Raw genomic sequence first — 21,599 nt, forward strand, 5'->3', positions numbered from 1 at the left:
GATTCTGCTCCTTGAGCTCCAATTAGACCACTCAGGAATCAGAGGCTTGATCTACACAAGAAAGAACTCAGGGATGCAAACTCTGATGTGAATAACCAAGTAGGAAGCCTGGAGTCCTAATGATTAAGATAAATATATGTTTAGAATTCACTCCTGAGTTCTTTCCAAATCATGTCTTTCTTACCTAAAATTATTCAATTAACCAATGAATCCATTTACCCATAAACAATTGGCAAACAATCTGAGAAATCCATAATATGTGATGCATCTTGGCCACACTTATCTTTTTGCATAAATAAACACAGATTTCAATGTCCTTTTTTTCTTCTTCATCAGATATTCATTACTTAAGTCATTATACACTGAAGAGTCATCAGTGCATAATCTCCACTTACTCAGCATTTTCACAATCCTAACAGTAACAACTCTGAAGGGGACAAACAAAATCCCAATCCACAATCAAAGGCTCTTCCACAGCCTCCAAAATTCTGCAATTAGCAGCCTAGACCTTTCTTCAAGTCTTCCCATTGATGACACTGCAACATCCAGGTCCCTCTGCCCTTTTAATTGCTTCTCCTTTGACGTGTTCAACGATTTCTCCTTCCTACCTCCTACCTCCCCCCCACAGGCATTTATTAACATCTACTTTTGGTTTCTCCCTTCTCTGTCTCTACCCTCTTTTCTTCTGTAATTTCAAACAAGAATGTTGGCAGTGAAGGTAAGAAAGAAGATAGAATGGGAGCTTGAGCCATTTCAAAGGAAATATTTTAAAACAGTTTATGATGAGGAAGACTAAACTAATCTGTAGTCTAAGGAGAAGTCATTAAACAAAGAGTAAAAGAAAGAAGGAATAGCTGCAGGGACAAGGTCCGAGGAAAAATAGGAACAAAGCTGCCTACATGAGCCATGACTCTAGGAAGATAAACTGCCACACTTTTTAATGTGCTGCAGAGTCGTGCTATCTCCAGAACATGGCAGAGCAGAGTTGGGTCAAGGGGCAGGGTGAGAAGATCATCTTAAAAGAAGAAAAAAGAATGAGACCATAAAATGTTTGTCCTTCTCTGATTGACTTATTTCACTCAGCATAAATGAGTGGGAAATATCAGAAAGGGAGACAGAACACGAGAGACTCCTAACTCTGGGAAACGAACTAGGGGTGGTGGAAGGGGAGGAGGGCGGGGGGTGGGGGTGAATGGGTGACAGGCACTGAGGGGGGCACTTGACAGGATGAGCACTGGGTGTTATTCTATATGTTGGCAAATTGAACACCAATAAAAAATAAATTTATATAAAAAAAAGAAATAGAAAGAAAGGAAGGAAGAAAAGAAAAAGAAAAAGAATCAAGAAAGAAATGCTTATGTGTGCCAGGCACTGTGCTAAGTACTCTATAAGAATTAGCTCAGTGTTACTCAAAATGTGCTCAGAAGACTATTGACATAAGAGCCATCTGAGGTAACTGGTAAAAAACAAAATTAAAAAAGAAACAAAAAAGACAAAAAAAAAAAAAAACCTGTTTTGTTGACCCTACCTTACTTAAATCTGCTAAATCAGAATCTGTGAGGATGGGGCCCAGGAGTCTAAATTTTTCATATTATCTTTCATATTATCTAGGTGATTATTGGGCATGTTAATACCTGAGAACCACTGTGTTATTTCATGTAATGTCCTGGAAAATTAGGAATAGAGGTTTTTTTTTTTGTTTTGGGGGGTTTTTTTTGGAATAGAGGGTTTTTGATATTTTTTTATGACAGTAACACAGTGCACTACACATTTGCTAATAAGCATTTTGTAGTAAATGATTTTGTAGCATTTTGATCGAAACATACAAGACTTGAGGACGTCAACTTTCCATTCGTTTTGCTTTCACAAAGGAACTGTTTTTAAAAGGCTACAATAAGCAATTATGCACATTGTTGTACGATAAAATATTGTTGACTTTATGACAAGAATCATACATTTGTCAATCCTCAGATGAAAGAGGTATTTTGCTATGGGCATGATTTCAAGTTCTTTCTCTTTTTAAAATCAGTCATGCCACTATCCTTGAGAAGCTAATAAAATCTAAAGAGAAGAATGAAAAATATATACTTTAAAACAGTATATTTCAGGAATAATAATATTTAATCATTCTGGTTTTAATATTTAATATTTAAATATTAATAAATATTTAATATTTAATCATCAGGTTTCCAGGACTTATGACTTACTCCGAAGCCAGTAAATTTAACTTCCATTCAGTTCCTTTGCTATTTTATTAACATTTGATTCCAATTCCATGTGCCATAAGGTGCAATCTTTCAGAGACAATTTTGGTCAGACCTAAGGTCTTAGGTAAATTCCAAGTACAATTATGAAGGGCATAGTATTCCTGAATAACATAATGTTGATATATTTATAGGCTCACTGATAAAAAGTACTTGTTTTTATTAGCCATTCCCTATCCAATGGTATAACAATTTTATATCACAGATGCTTGATCTAAAAGCACACTATTTTCATATTCTTTACTAAAGCTGTATCCTTAGCTTTGAATAAAACAATTCATTGAATGATGATGCATAAGGTCTCTACTTTCTAGCTATTGTCATATGTTTCTGGGTATTACACATAGCTTTTTTTTAAACAAAACAAAACAAAACAAAACAAAAAAAAACTACTGAGCTTAATGAACTACCAAACTTCCTTCTTTTTTTTAATGGGAAAGGCCTTGCAATAATCAACAAAAGAATTTGTATCCTGTCCCATCCCATGGTTAGAAATCAATAAGGAGGTTGACTTTTATTGTCGTGAAAGCTAAACCAAAATGAAAACAATAATTAAATAAGACATTCCAGGAAAAAATTAATAAAGAGAAACAGATATATAGGCACATCTTGACAATTTTTTAATTTGTAAGAACAACAACAAAATTGTATATGCGCCGAGGCAGGGAAAAGAGGGTTTCTAAAAATAAATTTAGGCTTCCCCAGACAGCTTTACAACACAAAAAGCCAGAAAAGTCATGGAGCAACACGTATGGAATTTTGGGGGAACAGAACTGCTAGCGAAGGATGTTGTACAATTTTGTATTCATTTCTGTGTGAAGCCAGCACCAAAGTATGCTTGGATCCACAGAGACTCAGAAAATCATCATTCACACTTCCTCCCTGAAAAAATTATGTAAAAAATATTCCAGTCAATGAAAAAAATGAATCAAAATTTAGATATAACTCAAAAAAAAAAAAAAAAGAAGAAGAAGAAGAAACTACAGTCCAAAAATCTCTGGAGCTTCCCTTAGTTTCACCTGCCACAACAGCCATGCAGTTGGATTCTGGGCTTGCTGCTGGGATAGGTGTCTGGGTGAGCCAGGTGGGACTGCTCTCAGGGCACTTCTTTGGCTTTGCCTCTTTCTGAGCACTGGGACATGAGCTTGTGCAGCCACAATAAACTCCCCACAAGTAATACAGGCTCTCTTGTCATGACTCATAACCCCTTAAAATGATGTGTGCCGTACTAGTCTTCCAGAATTTTTTAACAACAGCTACACCACTTGCTTGTGGGAACATTGTCCCAGAAGACATTTTGAAGAAATATGTGTTTCTCCCTCAAAAAAGCAACAACAAAATAAAAACCAGATTAAACGCCATATGAAATGCCAAGATACCCAAATCATGATTTTCTTAAAAATCACACACAATGATGACTCTTTTCAGTTGAAATAGATTGATCTTTCACAAAGCACATGATTTACTTTTTTTCCAGGCCCTCCTAATGATGTTTCTTTGTTATCTCGCCTTAAGCATAGCATATACAGAGAGAAAAGATGTAGGGAAATAGGCCAATATGGGAGTAGTAGCCACCTCTATAGGTGCTAGAATTCTAGATGATGGCATTTTTTCTTTAAAGTCTTCATTATTTTCTCAATTTTCTTCAGTGATTATTTTTTTTATGCTGCATAAAAAGTTGCTAAATTTAGGGGCTCCTGGGTGGCTCAGTCAGTTAAGCATCAGACACTTGATTTTGGCCCAAGTCATGATCTCAGAGTTGTGAGATCGAGCCCTACACTGGGCTCCACACTGGGCAGGGAGTCTGCTTAAGATTCTCTCTCTCGCTCTCCCTCTACCCCTCTTCCTTACTCACTCTCTCTCTTTAAAAAAAAAAAAAAAGTTGCTAAAATCCATATATATATTAAGTATGAACACATGATATCATCACATTAATTTAAGAATACACACAAAATTTCACAGCAATAGTTACAACTAAGTGGTAGATTAGGTAACATTGTTTTTCATAAGTACATATTGCTTCTGAATTTGAAAAAAGACCAATTTGGGTGTCCCTGGGTGGCTCAGTCAGTTAAGCCTCTGACTCTTGGTTTCAGCTCAGGTTATGATGTCATGAGTCATCCTGGGATCAAGTCCTGAGTTGGGCTCCACGCTCAGCAGGAAGTCTGCTTGGAGATTCTCTCCCTCTGCCCTTTCTCCTGCTTGCACTCTCTCTCTCCCTCTCAAATAAATAATCTTTAAAAAATAATAAAATAAAATAAAAAAATTAAAAGACTAATTTCATTAAGAGAAAAAGTAAAAAAAAATGTTGGAGTCATTCTATACTTCATGCATTTTAGGAGGAAAAGTGAATATTGGAGAAAAGAATGCCACCAATGCTATTATTTATGGTAAAGAAAATCAGCCACATATCTTTTCCTCTAAGGCTCAATTTCTATTCTCTTCTCTTTATAGCTCCCTTCCTGTCCCCCTAAAAATAGATCTATTATTAAATTTGAGTTCTTATAATTGGCTCTGTAAGATTGTGCCCATCTCATGCTTTAAATTCCATTCCTCAGGCCTTGACTGAAATATGTTGCTAAAATGCTCACTCCTCCAGTGAGGCCAGATGTGTTAGACAAATACTTTAAATAGATTTGACTGCAGCTTTGGAAAGGCTTCTCTGTCCCAGGGTTTTTAAAAGAGCTGATGTTAAATGTTTTCATTTATCTTTTCCCTGCTCTAGTCATTTTATCTTTGGCTTGTTAGTGCATGCAACTGTTAATTCTATAATTCCTCTACGTCTGAGGAGGACAGAGCCAAATTCATAATGACTCGTATAAACAAATAAGTGAATTTGTTCTCCCAGACACTTACTCCAGTCATTTCTCAAGCATTTGTATTGCAAATGCAACACAGCAAATGATATTTTAGTTGTAAGAGTGTTAAAACTGCTGCCAACTTCTTACGATCATTAGTAAAGGGGTCAAATACCAACCAAGAACTACTTTACTATTGCAAGAGAGAAAGAACTCTAAACTGGAGCATTCATCCCCAGGTATTTTTATATACGACAATATAATAGTGGTTTTTACCTCACCCTAATCACTTTTTCTCCCAGTTATATCTTCCCCAAACCCCCCTATATGCCCTTTTCCTTGCACTTCCAAATAAAATGCAGCCGAGTAATACAGGGAGAAAGATAAAAATGCCAAGGAGCACCCCTAAGCATAGAAAGCACATTTTCAAACTGACTTTGTTTCAAAGGCCTGGGTTTGTCCATGGAAGCCTAACCCACATGTATGCACATGCTTAGGGACATGTTATTTAACCTTTGGAAGTATATACTAGTCTGAAACTGGATGACCAAAACCCAAATGAGGCTTCTAAATCTTATTTCCTGTTCAAAAGAGCAGTAGGAAATGAAATACTTGGGAGAAAGGATTAGTTTCAGGAATTTTTTCTCTGGTAATTTTTGGGAGAGAACATGATAACCAACCGTAGGCAGGGCAGGTAACAAATCTGGATCACACATGGTTTTATAACCGGGCACCTAAAGGCTAAAATGATGCCTAATGCAAGATAGTTTCCTTGAATTCTCTCCAGGGCCACAGTATCTCCCCAGCAACTAATTTGTACGTGACATAAAGAATGAGAGATTCCTTGGAGACAGGCCATATTGGAAATATACCTTGACTACCAAGTCATCCCACCCATAGGCCTGTCCACCCTAGCAAATAGATATGGACAGAATTGGGTGAGATAATAAACAATTTTCAATCTCTGACTGCACACATCTCTACAGTGATTCATGCCACGGCAGCAGGGGAAAACCTCTGTTCCATCTTCGCTTCTGCTGGTTGAGACAGGGCGAAACAGACCACCGTGTCCCAGCTCGGGACATGTACAAGAATTGTAAATCTGAACTTCTCAGAAGTGTTATGAAACAATACCAGAATTCCTTGAATTGCTGATAAAGAGAAAAAAAAATTCCTTCTTCTTTTTCTTGAGGTGGAAGTTCAGCCTTTGGTTTCAAACTTAAAGTACAGCCTGCCTCTACTAACACCGAAATCTCAAATTGTCCCCTGGCTGCATCTGTAACAGGGCTCCTTACTCATTCTCTCAAGCCCCTTATAAACATGGAAATAAGGTACTTTATAGTCTAGACATTGTTAAAAAAGAAATACACCTAGCACTGTGCTAGCAGTCGTTGCTTTAACCAACAATGTTTGTACATTTAAGCTGTAATATTTAAGCTTTCAAGTAATAAGATAATTAGTGATACACAAACTTACCTACTATTCACTTGACCACATTAGAGAAGATTTCCTTTTTGTGTATAAATAGTTTACTAATAGATTAAAAAAATTTTTTTTAAGATTTTATTTATTTATTCACAAGAGACACAGAGAGAGAGAGAGAGGGGCAGAGACACAGGCAGAGGGAGAAGCAGGCTCCATGAAGAAGCAGGCTCCATGTGGGACTCGATCCCGGGACTCCAGGATCATGCCCTGGGCCGAAGGCAGGCTCTAAACCACTGAGCCACCCAGGGATCCCCTAATAGATTAATATTAATAGAGAATAACATCCAAAATCATTATTTCCTAGTCTGAAGAATAAAGAAACACTATAGTTTTCAAATAGTAGATTATTTGATAGATAACTTATCTGGAAAGATCTGGTTTTACTACTGTTTCCACAGAATTGATCCAATAGTCTTTCTCTCTTCCTTTTGTTTATGAACCTGAACAATGGGTTAATCCAGGCTCTCACTATCTTTCTTTCATAGGGCACTCTCGTGAAAAAAGATTTCCTTTTCCCCTACAGCATCTGGTTTTCCTCCTCTAAATCTGCCATGGTCACCAACAAAACATTTAAGGTTCAGCAATTCCTATAGGGAAAACACCCTCAATAACTGGCTTCTGTTCCTAAATAAAAGCTCTTTCTAAAGGTTCTTTCCCCGGGAGCACTTTATTTTTTTTATTAATTTTTAATGATTTCTGCTTATATTCTTAAATCAAATCTTAGTGAAGACTAAATTTGCCAGTGTTCCAGTAAGGAGCTCTACACAACCTCATTATCTGTTTCAAGTAGAATTCATGATTAAAAACCAGAGAAATGGAAAGCCCGGTATTGCGGGAATTACCTCATCTGCTCCTTTCTTTTCTCCTGACTTGGAAGGTGATCCACTTGTTTTTTCGCTGACATGCTATAAAAATATAAAAAGAAAAGAAAGAAAGATAAGGTTTAAAAGAAGGAGGTAACACAAGATAATATAATAGTGACCTTAATCCCAAAGGGCTAAATATGTAGCTATAAAAACAGGACCCCTTTAATCTTCCTTCTGAAAATGCTGATAATTCTACACTGACATAGGTGGCTTTCAAGAATCAAGAGAAGCTACAGACATTCATTTGCAATGTAGAAAGTCAGTCTCTAATTAGCCAGACTCAGATCTGATGGTGATTCCAAGGCGGCATCTCGTCTCCTACAAAATGCCTCACACAATTTTAAAGCCCAAATTGCCAGCGTGGGAGACATGTGGTTGCTCAGGGAGATGTCATGTCTAAGGACCAAGCTGAGCTTCAAGCCATATTAAGCCTCATTTCAGCATGGGCTCGAGGGAGGACCACAGATTCCAAGTCCACCATCGCTTCTGATGGTTCTGGGGAGCTCCCCAGAGTTGTTCCATCCAAGGACTCACCAATGCAGAAAGATACACCCTGAAGGGAGACCATACCCGCAACTTCCATTTACCATGGCTTTAGGATTTCGTTATGTCCAGAAACAGAATTACTTTTCTCACCAGATCCGTGGGAATGAAAGCAAGTATTTTTATGTGGTACATAAAACCTTCAAGTAGATCACATGCTCATTTGTCTTGATGATAAGATAAAATGAGCCATAAAATTTATTGAATTTTTTTTTGAGAGAGAAAAAATTATGTTCCTGAAAAAGGTTACAAAGAATTGCTTCATTGCACATTGTGGGATGCGCAAGAAAGTGGAGGAAAAAAGAACCTAAATATAAGGAAATAAAAACTCCCCATTGGGATCAATCCCAACCATCTTCAGTTAAACCAAAACATAAAACCCTACTACATTACCTAGAGCAGAATCATAACGTGGATATGTGAATCAATGAAATTATTTGAATTAAGAAGAGTGGTAGTTACAGTAATAATAATAATAATTTATACCATTTGTTATTATTTATTTTCATACACATCCTTATTTGATACAAAAAAAAGAGGCTTATGTGATTTTTAGGGATGAAAAAACAGAGTAAGAAGAATTCAGTGAGCTCCCATAAGGATACATATCTACCACATGGGAAAAGTTTGCAAAGCAGGTTTTCTGACTTACATACAATATGTTGTTTGTCACTATACAATGCTAAATAGAATAAGGTAATATTTCCTTTAGTCATAGCAACATATATTTTAATTAAAACAAGAGCCCAAGAAATATCAGACACATGGATGAAACCTTTCATTAAGAGTTCTCTGTATGGAAAACTAGGAGGAGATCACTTTCGCGTGTGGAAAATTCTTCCCAAGATGTAACACTGTCATGGATCAGCGAGTGGAATCCACTCATTGAAAAGCAGCCAGGCTGCGAGAGCTTTGTGACCGAAGCCCTGTACACGGCCTGTTTGACCTTGATGTCCTAGTCTAGTGTTTGTCTATCCACAGTTGAGGGCAATCAGTATTGAGTGGTTAATGAATCTGGAAAAAAAAATGCTAAAGCCCACATATATAACCATTTGCAGATAGAATTTAAGAGAGATAGACCTACAATGACCAATTTACCCAATCTGTATCCTTCCAAAACTGGTAAACCCTATCACGCTCATTATAAGCTCCAATTCCCTATCTTTTTCCGATGAGAGACAGACACTAAAAACAAAAAAATCCACTGTTTTACTGAGCCTACTGAGCACCTCATTTACTGTCAGGTGGTATTAGTATTCTACTTTACAAATGAAAAAGCTTCAAGAGGCACTTGTTCTTGTCTGGTAGAAGGTTCCATGCTTTTGGGGGCACCTGGGCTCAGTGGTTGAGCATCTGCCTTCAGCTGAGGTCGTGATCCCAGGTTCTGGGATCAAGTCCCACAACTGGGCTCCCTGCAGGGAGCCTGCTTCTCCCTCTGCCTTTGTCTCTGCCTCTCTCTGTCTCTCTCATGAATAAATAAATAAAATCTTAAAAAAAAAAAAAAGGTCCCATGCTCTCCACAATCTCCCCGTCTGCTTCCTGTGCATGTGGCAAATATATATTATGATACATTACCTTACAGTAAATGTGCAGACAGCCCTTTCTCCCTAAAATGTAGGTAGATAGATGTTTTTCTTTAAAAATTTTTAAAAGGGACCCCTCTCTGGTTCAGCCCATCCATAGAGCATGAAACTCTTGATCTCAATGTCATGAGTTCAAGTCTCACACTGAGAGTAGAGCTTAGTTTAAAAAAAAAAAAGCAATAAAAAATAAATAAACATAAAAGTTTTGAAAAAGTCATTTCCTGGGGGCATTTCAAAACTTCAGTCCTCCAGATTAATCAACACCATCGGTTGCTTATTTCCCTTTAAACACTCAAAATCCCTCAAATTACGTAGGTTCTAAATAGTTTGGGAGGGATATATATAAGAAATACTTTTTAAAATGTTCAGTTATAATGACAACTTAGAGAAATTATGTACTTAAGAATTGGTATTTTGGGGGATCCCTGGGTGGCACAGCGGTTTGGCGCCTGCCTTTGCCCAGCGCGATCCTGGAGACCTGGGATTGAATCCCACGTCAGGCTCCCGGTGCATGGAGCCTGCTTCTCCCTCTGCCTGTGTCTCTGCCTCTCTCTCTCTCTCTCTCTGTGACTATCATAAATAAATAAAAATTTAAAAAAAAAGAATTGGTATTTTGTAATTTCAAAAGAAATATTTGCTCTCAGTTGGAAGCTTTTTTACAATATACAGAAGTATATGGACAAAAAAAAAGTAAACAGACATAAAAAACACAATCAAATGAGAACAATTTTTAGGAATCTAATGGATTATATTTTCCAAGTTTCTAGCTTGCTATTTTTTTTTTTTTAAGTAGGCTCCATGCCCCAACACAGTGCCTGAACTCACGACCTTGAGATCAAGATCTGTGTTGAGATCAGGAGTCAGATGTCTAACAACTGAGCCACCCTGGTGCCCCAACCTACCTTTTTATTATAAAATTTTTCTAACACACAGAAAAGTTAAAAGAAAAATACAATGAGCACTAATATTCTCACCACTTAGATCCAACAACTATTAACATTGTTGCTACATTTTGCCAGATATAAGTATATTTTGCAAGTATAAGTATATTTGCTTATACTACAGACAGATCTATTTGTGTTTGTATATGTACCTGCATTTCAAAGTAAATTGTAAATATCCCAAAACTTACCCCTAAACATTTCACTAAACATCTTCTAAAACTGAAGAATTTTCCCCAAGTAACTCCAATATCATCATCATCACTCTAAGAGAATTAACAAAAATTATCAAACACCATTCAATTTCTAGTGAAGAGCACCTTTATGAATGAACCATTGCCCACACTATTTCTCGGGGCTTATTCAACATTCAGTAGTCTATTAGTGATGTAAAAATCAGTTCTATCTTCTCACTGAGAGATATTCAAGGTGCCTGATTTTTTATTTAGGTTTTTTTTTTTAAGATTTTATTTATTTATTCATAACAGACACAGAGAGAGAAAGAGAGAGCCAGAGACCCAGGCAGAGGGAGAAGCAGGCTCCATGCAGGGAGCCTGACATGGGACTCGATCCCAAGTCTCCAGGATCAGGCCCCCGGCTGAAGGTGGCACCAAACCACTGGGCCATCGGGGCTGCCCTTTTATTTAGTTTTTAAAATTTATTGCTATTTTTCTTAACATTTGAGTAAACAGGCAAAGTGCCTCATTATGTATTTTATGGCATAATTGAGCACTTTCTACGTAACTGAGCTGATGCAGTGAAATATTTGGGGATGATTTGTCAGGTTCAACCGAGCTTAGGAACCTGCAGCAAGCCTAAGAGGGAAGAGAGAAAGTTTTGTCCATTTCTATGCACCGTGGGTAGGGTGGAGAGAGGTGAGAGAAGCATGGAGGAGGAAAAAAAGCACTGATAGGTCCAGAAAGGGAAGCAAACCACAAAACTGATAAATCCATGGAAGATTTTTCTAGATCAGAGAAAGGAAATGAGTATGTTCTAAGTATCTATTGACTCTGCTGGCCCAGTGTTAACCATTTCCCCTAAGGGATCCCCTTCACTTGCCACCGCAACTCCAGAGCACACACCGTCACCTCATTTTATGGATATAGAAATTGAGGATCTGAAAGGTGAGTCCTCCCTCCATCACCCCCCATATCCAGATCATATAGTCTGTGAGCCAGAGACTGGGCTACTCTGGATCGAGTGAAAAGCTAGCTGAGATCCTGGGATTCACATCAAGAAAAATCTCAATCCAATAGTCTAAAATGAAAGCAACAAACCAAAACAGAACCTTTCCATTCTGAAACTGGCCTGTTTTCTAAAATGAGTCAAACGGTCCTGTCTGTAAATTCAATCCTGTATTAGGAGCTGGAGGCCAAAGACAGGAAGAGCAGGATGCTACTAACCCTGCTGCAGTAGAAATTGCATCATGGAGCTAAAATGAAAGTGGTGGTATGAGTGGCAGGAGTTCAGAAGCAGGGAAAAGGCAGATAAGGGACTTCACCGTCTTCCCTTAAAAAGAAATAATTTTCCAAACTGTTTTCACCCCCGTGGATCACTGTGTATTTGGCAAGTATAGCTGTCCTCTCTCCTCATTGGAGGAAACAGAATTTTTATGCTTAAAATCTGGGCAAACCCATAAACCTGTCAGGAAATCACCAGGAGCCAAGAGTAGTCAGGCCAGCAGCCTGTGAGCTCCCCCAGCTGAGGGCTGGTGCTAATGAGCATCGAGGCACCCTCCCCACTGCTGCCCACACACACTCTGACAGACACACAGACAAGAGCATATGTAACACAGAAGAAAAACAGAGCAAACTTCCACACATAGACAAAAGAAGAAAGAAGACAAGAAAAAACTGAGCTTCTGCAAATGCAAGCCCAGCTGAGAAAGTACCAAATGCTAGTATGCTTCTGCAATGTGTTTGCTTTGTTAAAAAGAAAAAAAAAAGTCAGAATTTTCTTTTAAGGGGATGACAGAAACATTCTAAAATTAAAAAAAAAAAAAAAGAGGTGACCCTTGCACCACTCGGCAAATATACTAAAAAATAATGAACTGAATTGCATATTTTAATGGGCGAATTTAGAGTTTGTGAATTATGCTTATATAAAATTGTTTTTAAAAAAACAGCAAAGATTATTTGAAAAGAGCTCGAAAGTTTTTTTTCTTCAACTTGGAGGCAAGGCCATAGAGATCAATATTTGCATGCCAGCAATAGCTGTGGCAAAATTATGAAGCAATAAGAGCTTATCCTGGTGCCCTCTGGACTTTCCTGTGCACAGAGCTCAGCTCTCACACTGCCTTGACATTGCGTATGGTACGAAAAGCTCCTTTCGGTCCTGTCAAAGGATCAGAAAGCCCTCGTTTAGTGGGGGGTGCGTGTGGGGGTCTCATCCTTCAAACGTGGGTGAGACCTAGGAGACTTGGAAACACTCATGCCAGAGTGTAGGATATTAGCTTGTCTGGAGTTGGGGCCTGAGCACAGACGCATTTTCCTAAGATTTCCCAGCAGATTCCGATATGCTGCTAGGACTGGAGACAAGTGGTTTTGGGAGGAGATATGTGTGCACCCTGACAGGAAGCAGAGGGCTCTGCTCCTCCAATCACCTCACTGAGTAGCACCCACCAGGAGATTCCCCTGGCCAACCCGGCTGGGGCGACTCTGGGTAACCTCTGATTGCTCAAGCACAGTGCCCTGTGCTCACACCAGCATTTCCTGACTAGTTCTGAGCCTTGCCCTATTTATGGCCTGTTTTATCTTCATATCTGCTCATTAGCCTCGATTTACTTAGTGTCTTATACAAACAAATTAGCACTTTATTTTATACTCTCTTTCTCCTGATTCCTTCCTAAGTGTATATTTTGTCTTTACCACCAGATGGTAAACTATATTCTGATGTTTCTGGTCCTGTGGTAGGGGTGTGACAAATAATTCTTGACTGAATGAGTGTTATTTCTATAAACCTCTAAGCATTGCCTGAGAAGTACTTTTGCTCTGTTCAGAGAAAGAAGCCAAAAAAAAAAAAAAAAGGCTTGAAAAATTAAAAGATGACACGTAAATTGGTATTTCCAGCAAAATACCTTAAAATCTATTCTTGTATGTATTCTGCTTGCTAAAACAGCGATGTTCAGCCAACAACTGATGGACCAAGACCAAGACGTAAAGCTGGTTTTGCTATAAAACCATCTCCCTGGGGAGCCTCCCTGCCTTCAGGTGAATTCCTCACATGCCACCCCCGACTCCTCCCAATCCCTGGCCCAGCTCCTCCTTGCTGCATGGACCAGTGGACCTGGGATGTTTGGGATGGATGACCTCAGGCTTGGGAGGCAGGGACAGGAGACTGGAGGTGGTGAGTGGGTGGTCTTTCCCCCTCCTTTCTGCCTCTAGGAGACTGTAGTATTGTCTCCTGCAGGATGGGCTAACTGTAATTTCAGTTTCCCCAGGGTGATCCAGCTCCCTCCTGCGTAGTAATGAGAGCAGCTTCCTGAAATTTCTTATCTCTGGGATGCCTCACCCTCCCCAGTTGACTTCCCAGCCTCTTCCGTTACCTGGGTTACCAATTCCCCGCATTCCTTTCTCTGACAAACTCTGATGGGACAGAAAAAGCCTGGATGTGAAAGGCTATGTGACCTTGGGCACACAGTTTAACCTTTCTGTTTTCTACTTGTAAATTGAAACTGACAGTACTTAGCCCAAGGGCTGACATATTTCTGAAAGGAGCTAATGTTAATGAAGAGCCTGCCCCACTGCCTAGCTCATTTTAAGAATACAATAAAAGTTATTCCACTCCCTGGTTTTCCTCTGGCATCAACAGGATTGTACTGAATTATGAAACAGTAAAATGAATAAGAGACATAAGCTAAGGTTTAAAGGTTTCATTTTCTAAGGCTATAAATGTTAGAGCAGAGAATGTAGCTTCTTATTTTTTGTAAGTACAAAGCAACCAGGTTCATCTGATAAATCTGTGTTCGGTACTTTATCTATTATGGTTGTATATTATATTAGTCTCACATTTCCATATTTCATCTAGGGAAACAAAGTACATAGGGAATAGAGAATTCTTTTTCCAAGCAATCTGCACCAAGTTGGTCACAGGCATGACACTTAAATGTGCAGTTTCCCATGTTTTAAAATACTCTGGGGGGGGGGGGGATCCCTGGGTGGCGCAGCGGTTTGGCGCCTGCCTTTGGCCCAGGGCGCGATCCTGGAGACCCGGGATGGAATCCCACGTCAGGCTCCCGGTGCATGGAGCCTGCTTCTCCCTCTGCCTGTGTCTCTGCCTCTCTCTCTCTCTGTGTGACTATCATAAATAAATAAAAATTAAAAAAAAAAAAAAAGATTCTCCCTCTCCCTTTCCTTCAGCCCCTTTACCCCCACAGCCCATCTTCTCACCATCCCATTCACATTCACTCCCATTCACATTCACGATAGCTCTCACACCATGTGTGCACGGGCGCTCTCTCTCTCGTATTGAAAAACAATACATTAAATAAAATACTTTGGAAGGGAGAGGTGTATGTATGTGTATGTGGGCGTGTATGTATGTGTGTTGGGTGGGGTCCATGGGACTGGGAACTAAATAAAGGAAGAGTGGCACAACATTACAATGTTGATAATGATTAATGATGATGGGTATAGGAATTCATTATATTATCCTCTCTTCTGTGATAAGAAGTCTTGAAAAAGTTAGAAGCCTCTTATCTCAAGCATATGTATCTCCCCAGAGTTACCCAAAGGCAATATCCTAGCCATTCACTTGGTTTTCATATTAAAAACTCCAAACTCATAGAGAAGAATAGAGTTGACTTATTTTAATTAAAAAATTGATGAGTAGCTAGCATGTGCTAAGTATTATATAGAGAATAATTACTCAAGATATATAAGCAAATAAAAGATCTGCCCTGTTAATACACGATATCTCTCTGTTCCTCTAAAAACATTTACTATAAACTCTAAAATTATAGGTTAATGGTCTTTGGGATTCTCATATAAAAGACACATATTAAGGATTAAATGCATGGCCATAATTCTGAAACCTCGATGTTTCACCTAAACTCCAATATACGCTTTTCCTAACAGTTTAACATTCTCATGGATAAGTCATAATGATACTGTTAAGGGCACATGCTCTTTCGTTCAGTTTTCAGAAGTAGCATTGATTGTCTCACTGCCAAGTTCAGCTTCTGGGATCTACCTGCGGTAAGTCTTTTTGAATTCAAAGAAGATGCCATGAGAATTTCCATAGTTACTTTGCTGCTTTTGTAGTAGTCATTAGGATGCTTGTGATTTTTATCTATGAGAAATGCAAGAAAAGATCAAGTATGAATACCCACACAATTGCTAGGTCCATGGAACTCTTTCCAGAAGCTGACACATAGTAGGTGAACAATAATGACCTATGAACACATTTGCCCTTTGCCCTTTACCAAATCATTTTATGTTCTATGAGTTCTCAACAGTCAAAATGAATTCCATACTTTTTTTTTAATTCCATACTTTTTTTTAATTTTTTTTTAAATTCCATACTTTTTAAATTTTTTTTTTTTAATTTATTTATGATAGTCACAGAGAGAGAGAGAGAGGCAGAGACACAGGCAGAGGGAGAAGCAGGCTCCATGCACCGGGAGCCTGACGTGGGATTCGATCCCGGGTCTCCAGGATCGCGCCCTGGGCCAAAGGCAGGCGCCAAACCGCTGCGCCACCCAGGGATCCCAAATTCCATACTTTTTAAAGGAAACTCTATAAACTCCTTTTCTCCCTGGGATAAATGTCTCCTCCATCTGAGAAGGCAATTTACATAAATAGTGTTCATTGGATGGAGTTATTTCACATTTTTCTTAACTGAAAGATACCTGACACACTTTTTTTTTTTTTTACAATAGAACACGTCAAGAAAAAAAAGGAACACAGATACTTGAATACAGTGTATTCAAGTGAATATATGTAAATTGAATGGGGATTTATTTTTAATGGCTTTAGAGTTTAGTTTTCCAAGATAAAAAGAGTTCTGGGGATAGATGGTGGTGATGGTTGCACAAGAATATGAATTCACACATGGCGCCTGGCTGGCCCAGTTGGTGGAGGGTCCTACCCTCCATCCTGGGGTCATGGGTTTGAATACCATGCTGGGTGTACTTAAGATTACTTAAACAAATAAAACTTAAAAAAATTAATGTACTTAATTTCACTCAACTTTACACTTACAAATGGTTAAGACGATAAATTTTATGTTGTGTATATTTTACACCACAGAAATAAAACAAATAGACAAAACAAGAAATGTCAAGGAAAAGAATAAAGATGGGCTCCTAAGAGAACTCTTGTATTACATCAGACAACCTACTTAGAACTAAATGCCTACCTTAGAATCTCAAATTGTCACCCAGGTTTCCACCCCCAACAAGCGGTGCCATTTTTTAAAAAGCGCTTGGAGAATATAATTTACTCTCTGGGAATTGCCAAAACTGATGAAAGAACAATATCATCAGATGTTACTCCTGATTTAAAAATCTTATCTGCAATGGGAAGCAAACTAGTTTAGAAACTGTCATCCAAAAGAGGAAAGTTGTGTCCGACCTCCATTCTCCCAAATACTCAAAGTCTATGTGCTTTTTGCAGATTCTATAATTTGCATTCCTTACTCCTAAAAGTCACTGCAGCCAAGTAGTCTGTCCTGCCATGGAAGGCTTGTGACACTCTTCCCAGGATGGCCACAATGATGGGGCCTCCCAAATGACTGGGCTCCTTGATCATGCTGCCACTGGGCCCATGGGTCTAATTAGGCTAAGAAACACCTTTAATTAACAGGGCCTAATCGAGTCAACTTATGACTCAGGAATGTGATTACTGATGTCAACTGAATTTATTCTCCTTCATGCTTCATCATTATGATGCTCACTGGATGTTCTTCAGATCTAGCTTTTTAAAGCTGTTTTTTTCTCCCTACAACCACATAATTCTTTGGAAGATAAGATTGATAATATTGATAGTATTCAGTGTGGAAATATACACTGTACTGTGTTTCACTGACTGGCTTTATAGGTAGCACTCCCTTAAACAAACATCATAGATACACCTTTTAATTATTTTATCTTTTTCTGCCTAGATTTTTAAAGTGAGGTCATTCACAATCTTTTTCAGTATTTAAAGGGTCCTAGTAAAGATATTTAAATTATAGGGTGTATCAGAACCATTATGTATACATATGTGCATGATAAATATATGATATATATGATAAAAATATATATTATATATAAATCATACATTTATATATAATTATTCTATAGTAGTATATACCATCATATTATATTATACAGTATATAACACTATATAATTACATTATATTACAGAGTATATATTATATAATTAAATTATATATTGTCTTATTGTATATTACAATTTATATTGTATATATGTGAAATATATGTGTTATAAATTGGCTCTTTGGACCTTTAGAGGATTTATGGGTGAGCTTTTGTGTATTTTGCTAAGGGAAAATGGTCTATAGCTTTCATTTAATTCTCAAAACAGTCTGTAATCACTCCCTCATAGCCAACAGACAAAAATGGTTAGGAGCCATGTCTAGAGCTATATCTTCCAATACTACAGCTCTTAGCCACTCATGCCTTTTGACTTGAAATGTAGCCAAGTATGAATCAATTTAAGTATAAAATGAACACTGGAGTTTGAAGAATTAATATAAAAAAGATCTAAGGTACCTCAACAGTTTGTACCTTGATTATATGTTGAAGTAATGTTTGGGATATAGTGGGTTAAGTAAAATATATTATTAGCATGAATTTCACCTGTATTTGCTTTTGTTAATGTGGCTACTAGGAAATATTAAATTACATATGTGACACACCACATTTCTTTCGGATGACATTGGTTTGGGAAGAATCAAAGCTGATCACAGACAATTTGCTGATCCTGAGAGGCAAAAAAATTTTATGGTAGTTCCCAAATTGGAGTATAAGAGAGATCTTAGCAAAATGACAGATGATGCCTAAACATAACAAAGTTAAAAGCACTGTTTTAAATTACTTCAAATATTCCAGCATTTCCTTGAGAGAATTTCCTTTAGGGAATCATGAATTTGGAAAGAGAAGTCTGATGTCACCTCTGAAACACTGCCATCCATATTTGCAGATAATTCCTGTGGTGCACTTTGATAAGAACCTTGGGACAATAATGACTCAAAGCAAACTTTTGCTTTCAGCACATAAATAAGATGCTATGTTTTAAAAGCCCGGAAAACGTAATGGGAAACAATTACAAAGAAATATCTTTAGGGAAACTGTAATTCCCAATCATTAAAAGTCTATGGGTACGGTGGGTACTTGGACCCATGAATCTAATCGGTCCTCACAACCCTTATGTGGTGCCTATTATGACCTTCATTTTACAGATTTGGAAACAGGTTCAGAAATGTTGACTCATTGCCCTTTGAGAAAAAGAACTATTATCTTATTCTCCACTGTGTACTTAGAGGCTAGGACCAGACTTGGCACATAGTAGGTGTTCAGTGAATGGCCACTGGCTTATCAGTGACAGTTTACTGATTTCCATACAAGGTTTCTCTCTAAAGCGTGTCTAATTAGAATAACCTTGCTTTCCCCAATACAACATGCTGAGAAAGAAGTGTACTTAAAACTAAGTTTCTCGGGATCCCTGGGTGGCGCATCGGTTTGGCGCCTGCCTTTGGCCCAGGGCGCGATCCTGGAGACCCGGGATCGAATCCCACATCAGGCTCCCAGTGCATGGAGCCTGCTTCTTCCTCCGCCTGTGTCTCTGCCTCTGTCTCTCTCTGTGACTATCATAAAAAAAAAAAAAAAAAAAAAAAAAAAAACTAAGTTTTTCAAATTCACACATCAATCAATGGGATAGAAATATTTTGATTCTCACCTACCAACACATCATTCGTGTATTTGTGTGTGTGTGGAAAAAAAAAGTACAGAATCGCTCTAACTCTCACCGTCTCATTCTCAACAAAGCTCTTGATCTCGGTTGCTACTGCTCCTTGGAGTTTTGGGTTTTCTCCTTGCCCCCCCCCCCCATTCTGGCTGCCTCTCCTCCTCTGTGTTGGAAAATGCATGTCCAAGAACATTTCTCTAAAAGTTTCGAGCTTTGCTCACAAGTTAAAAACGCTAGGTCTAGGCTCTTGCGAGCTGAGTTCATTCGGGAATCCGCATCCAGGGGCGGAATTCCTCCCGGAACTATTCCTGCCCCATTCAACTCGAGAGCCCAGCAGGGCCTCCTGCATCTCTCTGCTCACACGGACTCGCACGCCCGGGCGCGCTCGTGCATACCACAGTAGGGTGAGTCTCGGCCTCTCCCGGAGCCCAACCTGAAGTCCCGAGAAGAGGTCGCATGTGGTCCCCACCCCTGCTCAGCCCCAGTCCGGACAGCACTCATCCATCCGCACTCCCGGAAAGGCAGAGCAATCATCCCCTTCCCGTTCCTGCCCAGGCACGACCGCTCGCGTTTACCGTCTTGTACCACCAGCTTGCGAATGCCATGGCCACAGTCGGTGGGCTCGGAGCCGCGCGTGGCGGAGGGCTCGGCGAGGACGCGGGGTGCGCGGCGGCGGGCGCGGGGCTCCCACTTCGCCTGCCTGGGAGCTGGCGGGCTCTGCGCTCCGGACGCCCGCAGCCAGCAGGAGGCAGGGCACCTGGGCGCACCCGAAGCAGCCCCGCCCCCGCAGGCCCCGCCCCGCCCGGTGCGGCTGGAGGCTGGTTAGGGTAGGGGTGTTAGTTCTCGGGGAAGCCTCACCCCGACAGGCCCCGCCCCTCAGGCCCCGCCCCCTCAGGCCCCGCCCCCTCAGGCCCCGCCCCGCCCGGTGCGGCTGGAGGCTGGCTAGGGTAGCTGTGTTAGTTCTCGGGGATGCCCCGCCCCCTCAGGCCCCGCCCCCAGCAGGCCCCGCCCCGCCCGGTGCGGCTGGAGGCTGGTTAGGGTAGGGGTGTTAGTTCTCGGGGATGCCCCGCCCCCCAGGCCCCGCCCCGCAGGCCCCGCCCCGCCCGGTGCGGCTGGAGGCTGGTTAGGGTAGGGGTGTTAGTTCTCGGGGAGGCCTCACCCCGACAGGCCCCGCCCCCTCAGGCCCCGCCCCCTCAGGCCCCGCCCCGCCCGGAGCCGCGGGAGGCTGGCTAGGGTAGCTGCGCTAGTTCTCGGGGATGCCCCGCCCCCAGCAGGCCCCGCCCCTCAGGCCCCGCCCCTCAGGCCCCGCCCCTCAGGCCCAGCCCCGCCCGGAGCGGCGGGAGGCTGGCTAGGGTAGGGGTGTTATTCCTCGGGCAGCCCCGCCCTGCAGCCCGGGCTCTAAGCGGAAGAGGGGATTCCGCGCTCCAGTTAAACCCCCCCGCTCTGGGGGCCTCGAAGGAACCCCCGCCCCCCCCAGCCCTCTCTTCCTTTCGCCCACCTCTCACCACCCAACTTTTCCCGACGCGGCCCGGCCGCCCCTGTGGGGCTCGCGCCTCGCCCGGCGCACCTGGCCGGGCCCGAGGGACACCTGGTCACCTCCGGCCACTTGCCCACCTGCCCGGCGGCGAGCCTGAGCCCCGCGCCCTTCCCGGCCCCGGAGGGCGCCCGGGCCTGGCGGCAGGGCGGGTCACGCCCCGAGGAGGCGGCCCAGGGCTCCGGGGCTCGGATCCCCTCCCCCCGCCCGGCCCTGCGGCTCGCGGAGGAGCGCCACTCACCTCCTGGGTGCCGCGGGCGGCGGCAGCGCGCCGGGGCCTCGGGGAGGCAGCGGGCTTCTGGCCCGGCTGAGACATGGCGAGGCCGCGGGATCGCTGCCTCCGGGAGGGCGCAGCGGGGCCTCGAAGGGAGGCCCGGGCGGGGCTGCTCTGCGAGCGAGCGGGCGAGCGAGGGAGGGAGGGGGCGGAGGGGCGGAGGGGCGGAGGGCCGGCGGGCGCGCCCGTGAGGCAGCTTTTCCGACCCAGCCCCGAGCCCGCGCGGGGGCTCCCCCTTGCCCGGCCGGGTCCTCCCCTTCCTGCCGGCTGCTGGCTGCGGCCCCAGCTCCAGCGCTCCGGGGCTCCGGGGCTGAAGCCGAACGCCCTCGGCCCCGTGGTCTTCTCCCCGAGGTCCTCCCCGCCTCCCGGGACTCGGGGCTCCCCGAGGTCGCAGGGAGGAGG

General features: G+C 41.6%; 1 protein-coding gene across 7 annotated transcripts in view; it reads right to left on the minus strand.

The window, feature by feature from the left end:
• CAST (calpastatin) overlaps positions 1-21,383 on the minus strand; it is a 110,108-nt gene extending 88,725 nt beyond the window's left edge. For 5 of the 7 annotated variants that reach the window (XM_041751478.1, XM_041751477.1, XM_041751480.1 and 2 more), the window contains exons 1-2: positions 21,165-21,383; positions 7,390-7,452 (exon numbers count right to left, since the gene is read on the minus strand). In XM_041751478.1, the coding sequence (XP_041607412.1) occupies positions 7,390-7,452; positions 21,165-21,239 (138 nt within the window). In that variant the 5' untranslated portion in view covers positions 21,240-21,383. Of the gene's footprint in view, positions 1-6,170; positions 6,173-7,389; positions 7,453-19,964; positions 20,223-21,164 lie in introns of those variants that run through there. The other 2 variants (XM_041751474.1, XM_041751479.1) reach the window with 2 other exon arrangements.
• Between the last annotated feature and the right edge of the window lie 216 nt (positions 21,384-21,599).

Source organism: Vulpes lagopus, chromosome 4, assembly GCF_018345385.1.
Source record: "Vulpes lagopus strain Blue_001 chromosome 4, ASM1834538v1, whole genome shotgun sequence".
In the NCBI taxonomy this organism is placed as follows: domain Eukaryota; kingdom Metazoa; phylum Chordata; class Mammalia; order Carnivora; family Canidae; genus Vulpes; species Vulpes lagopus.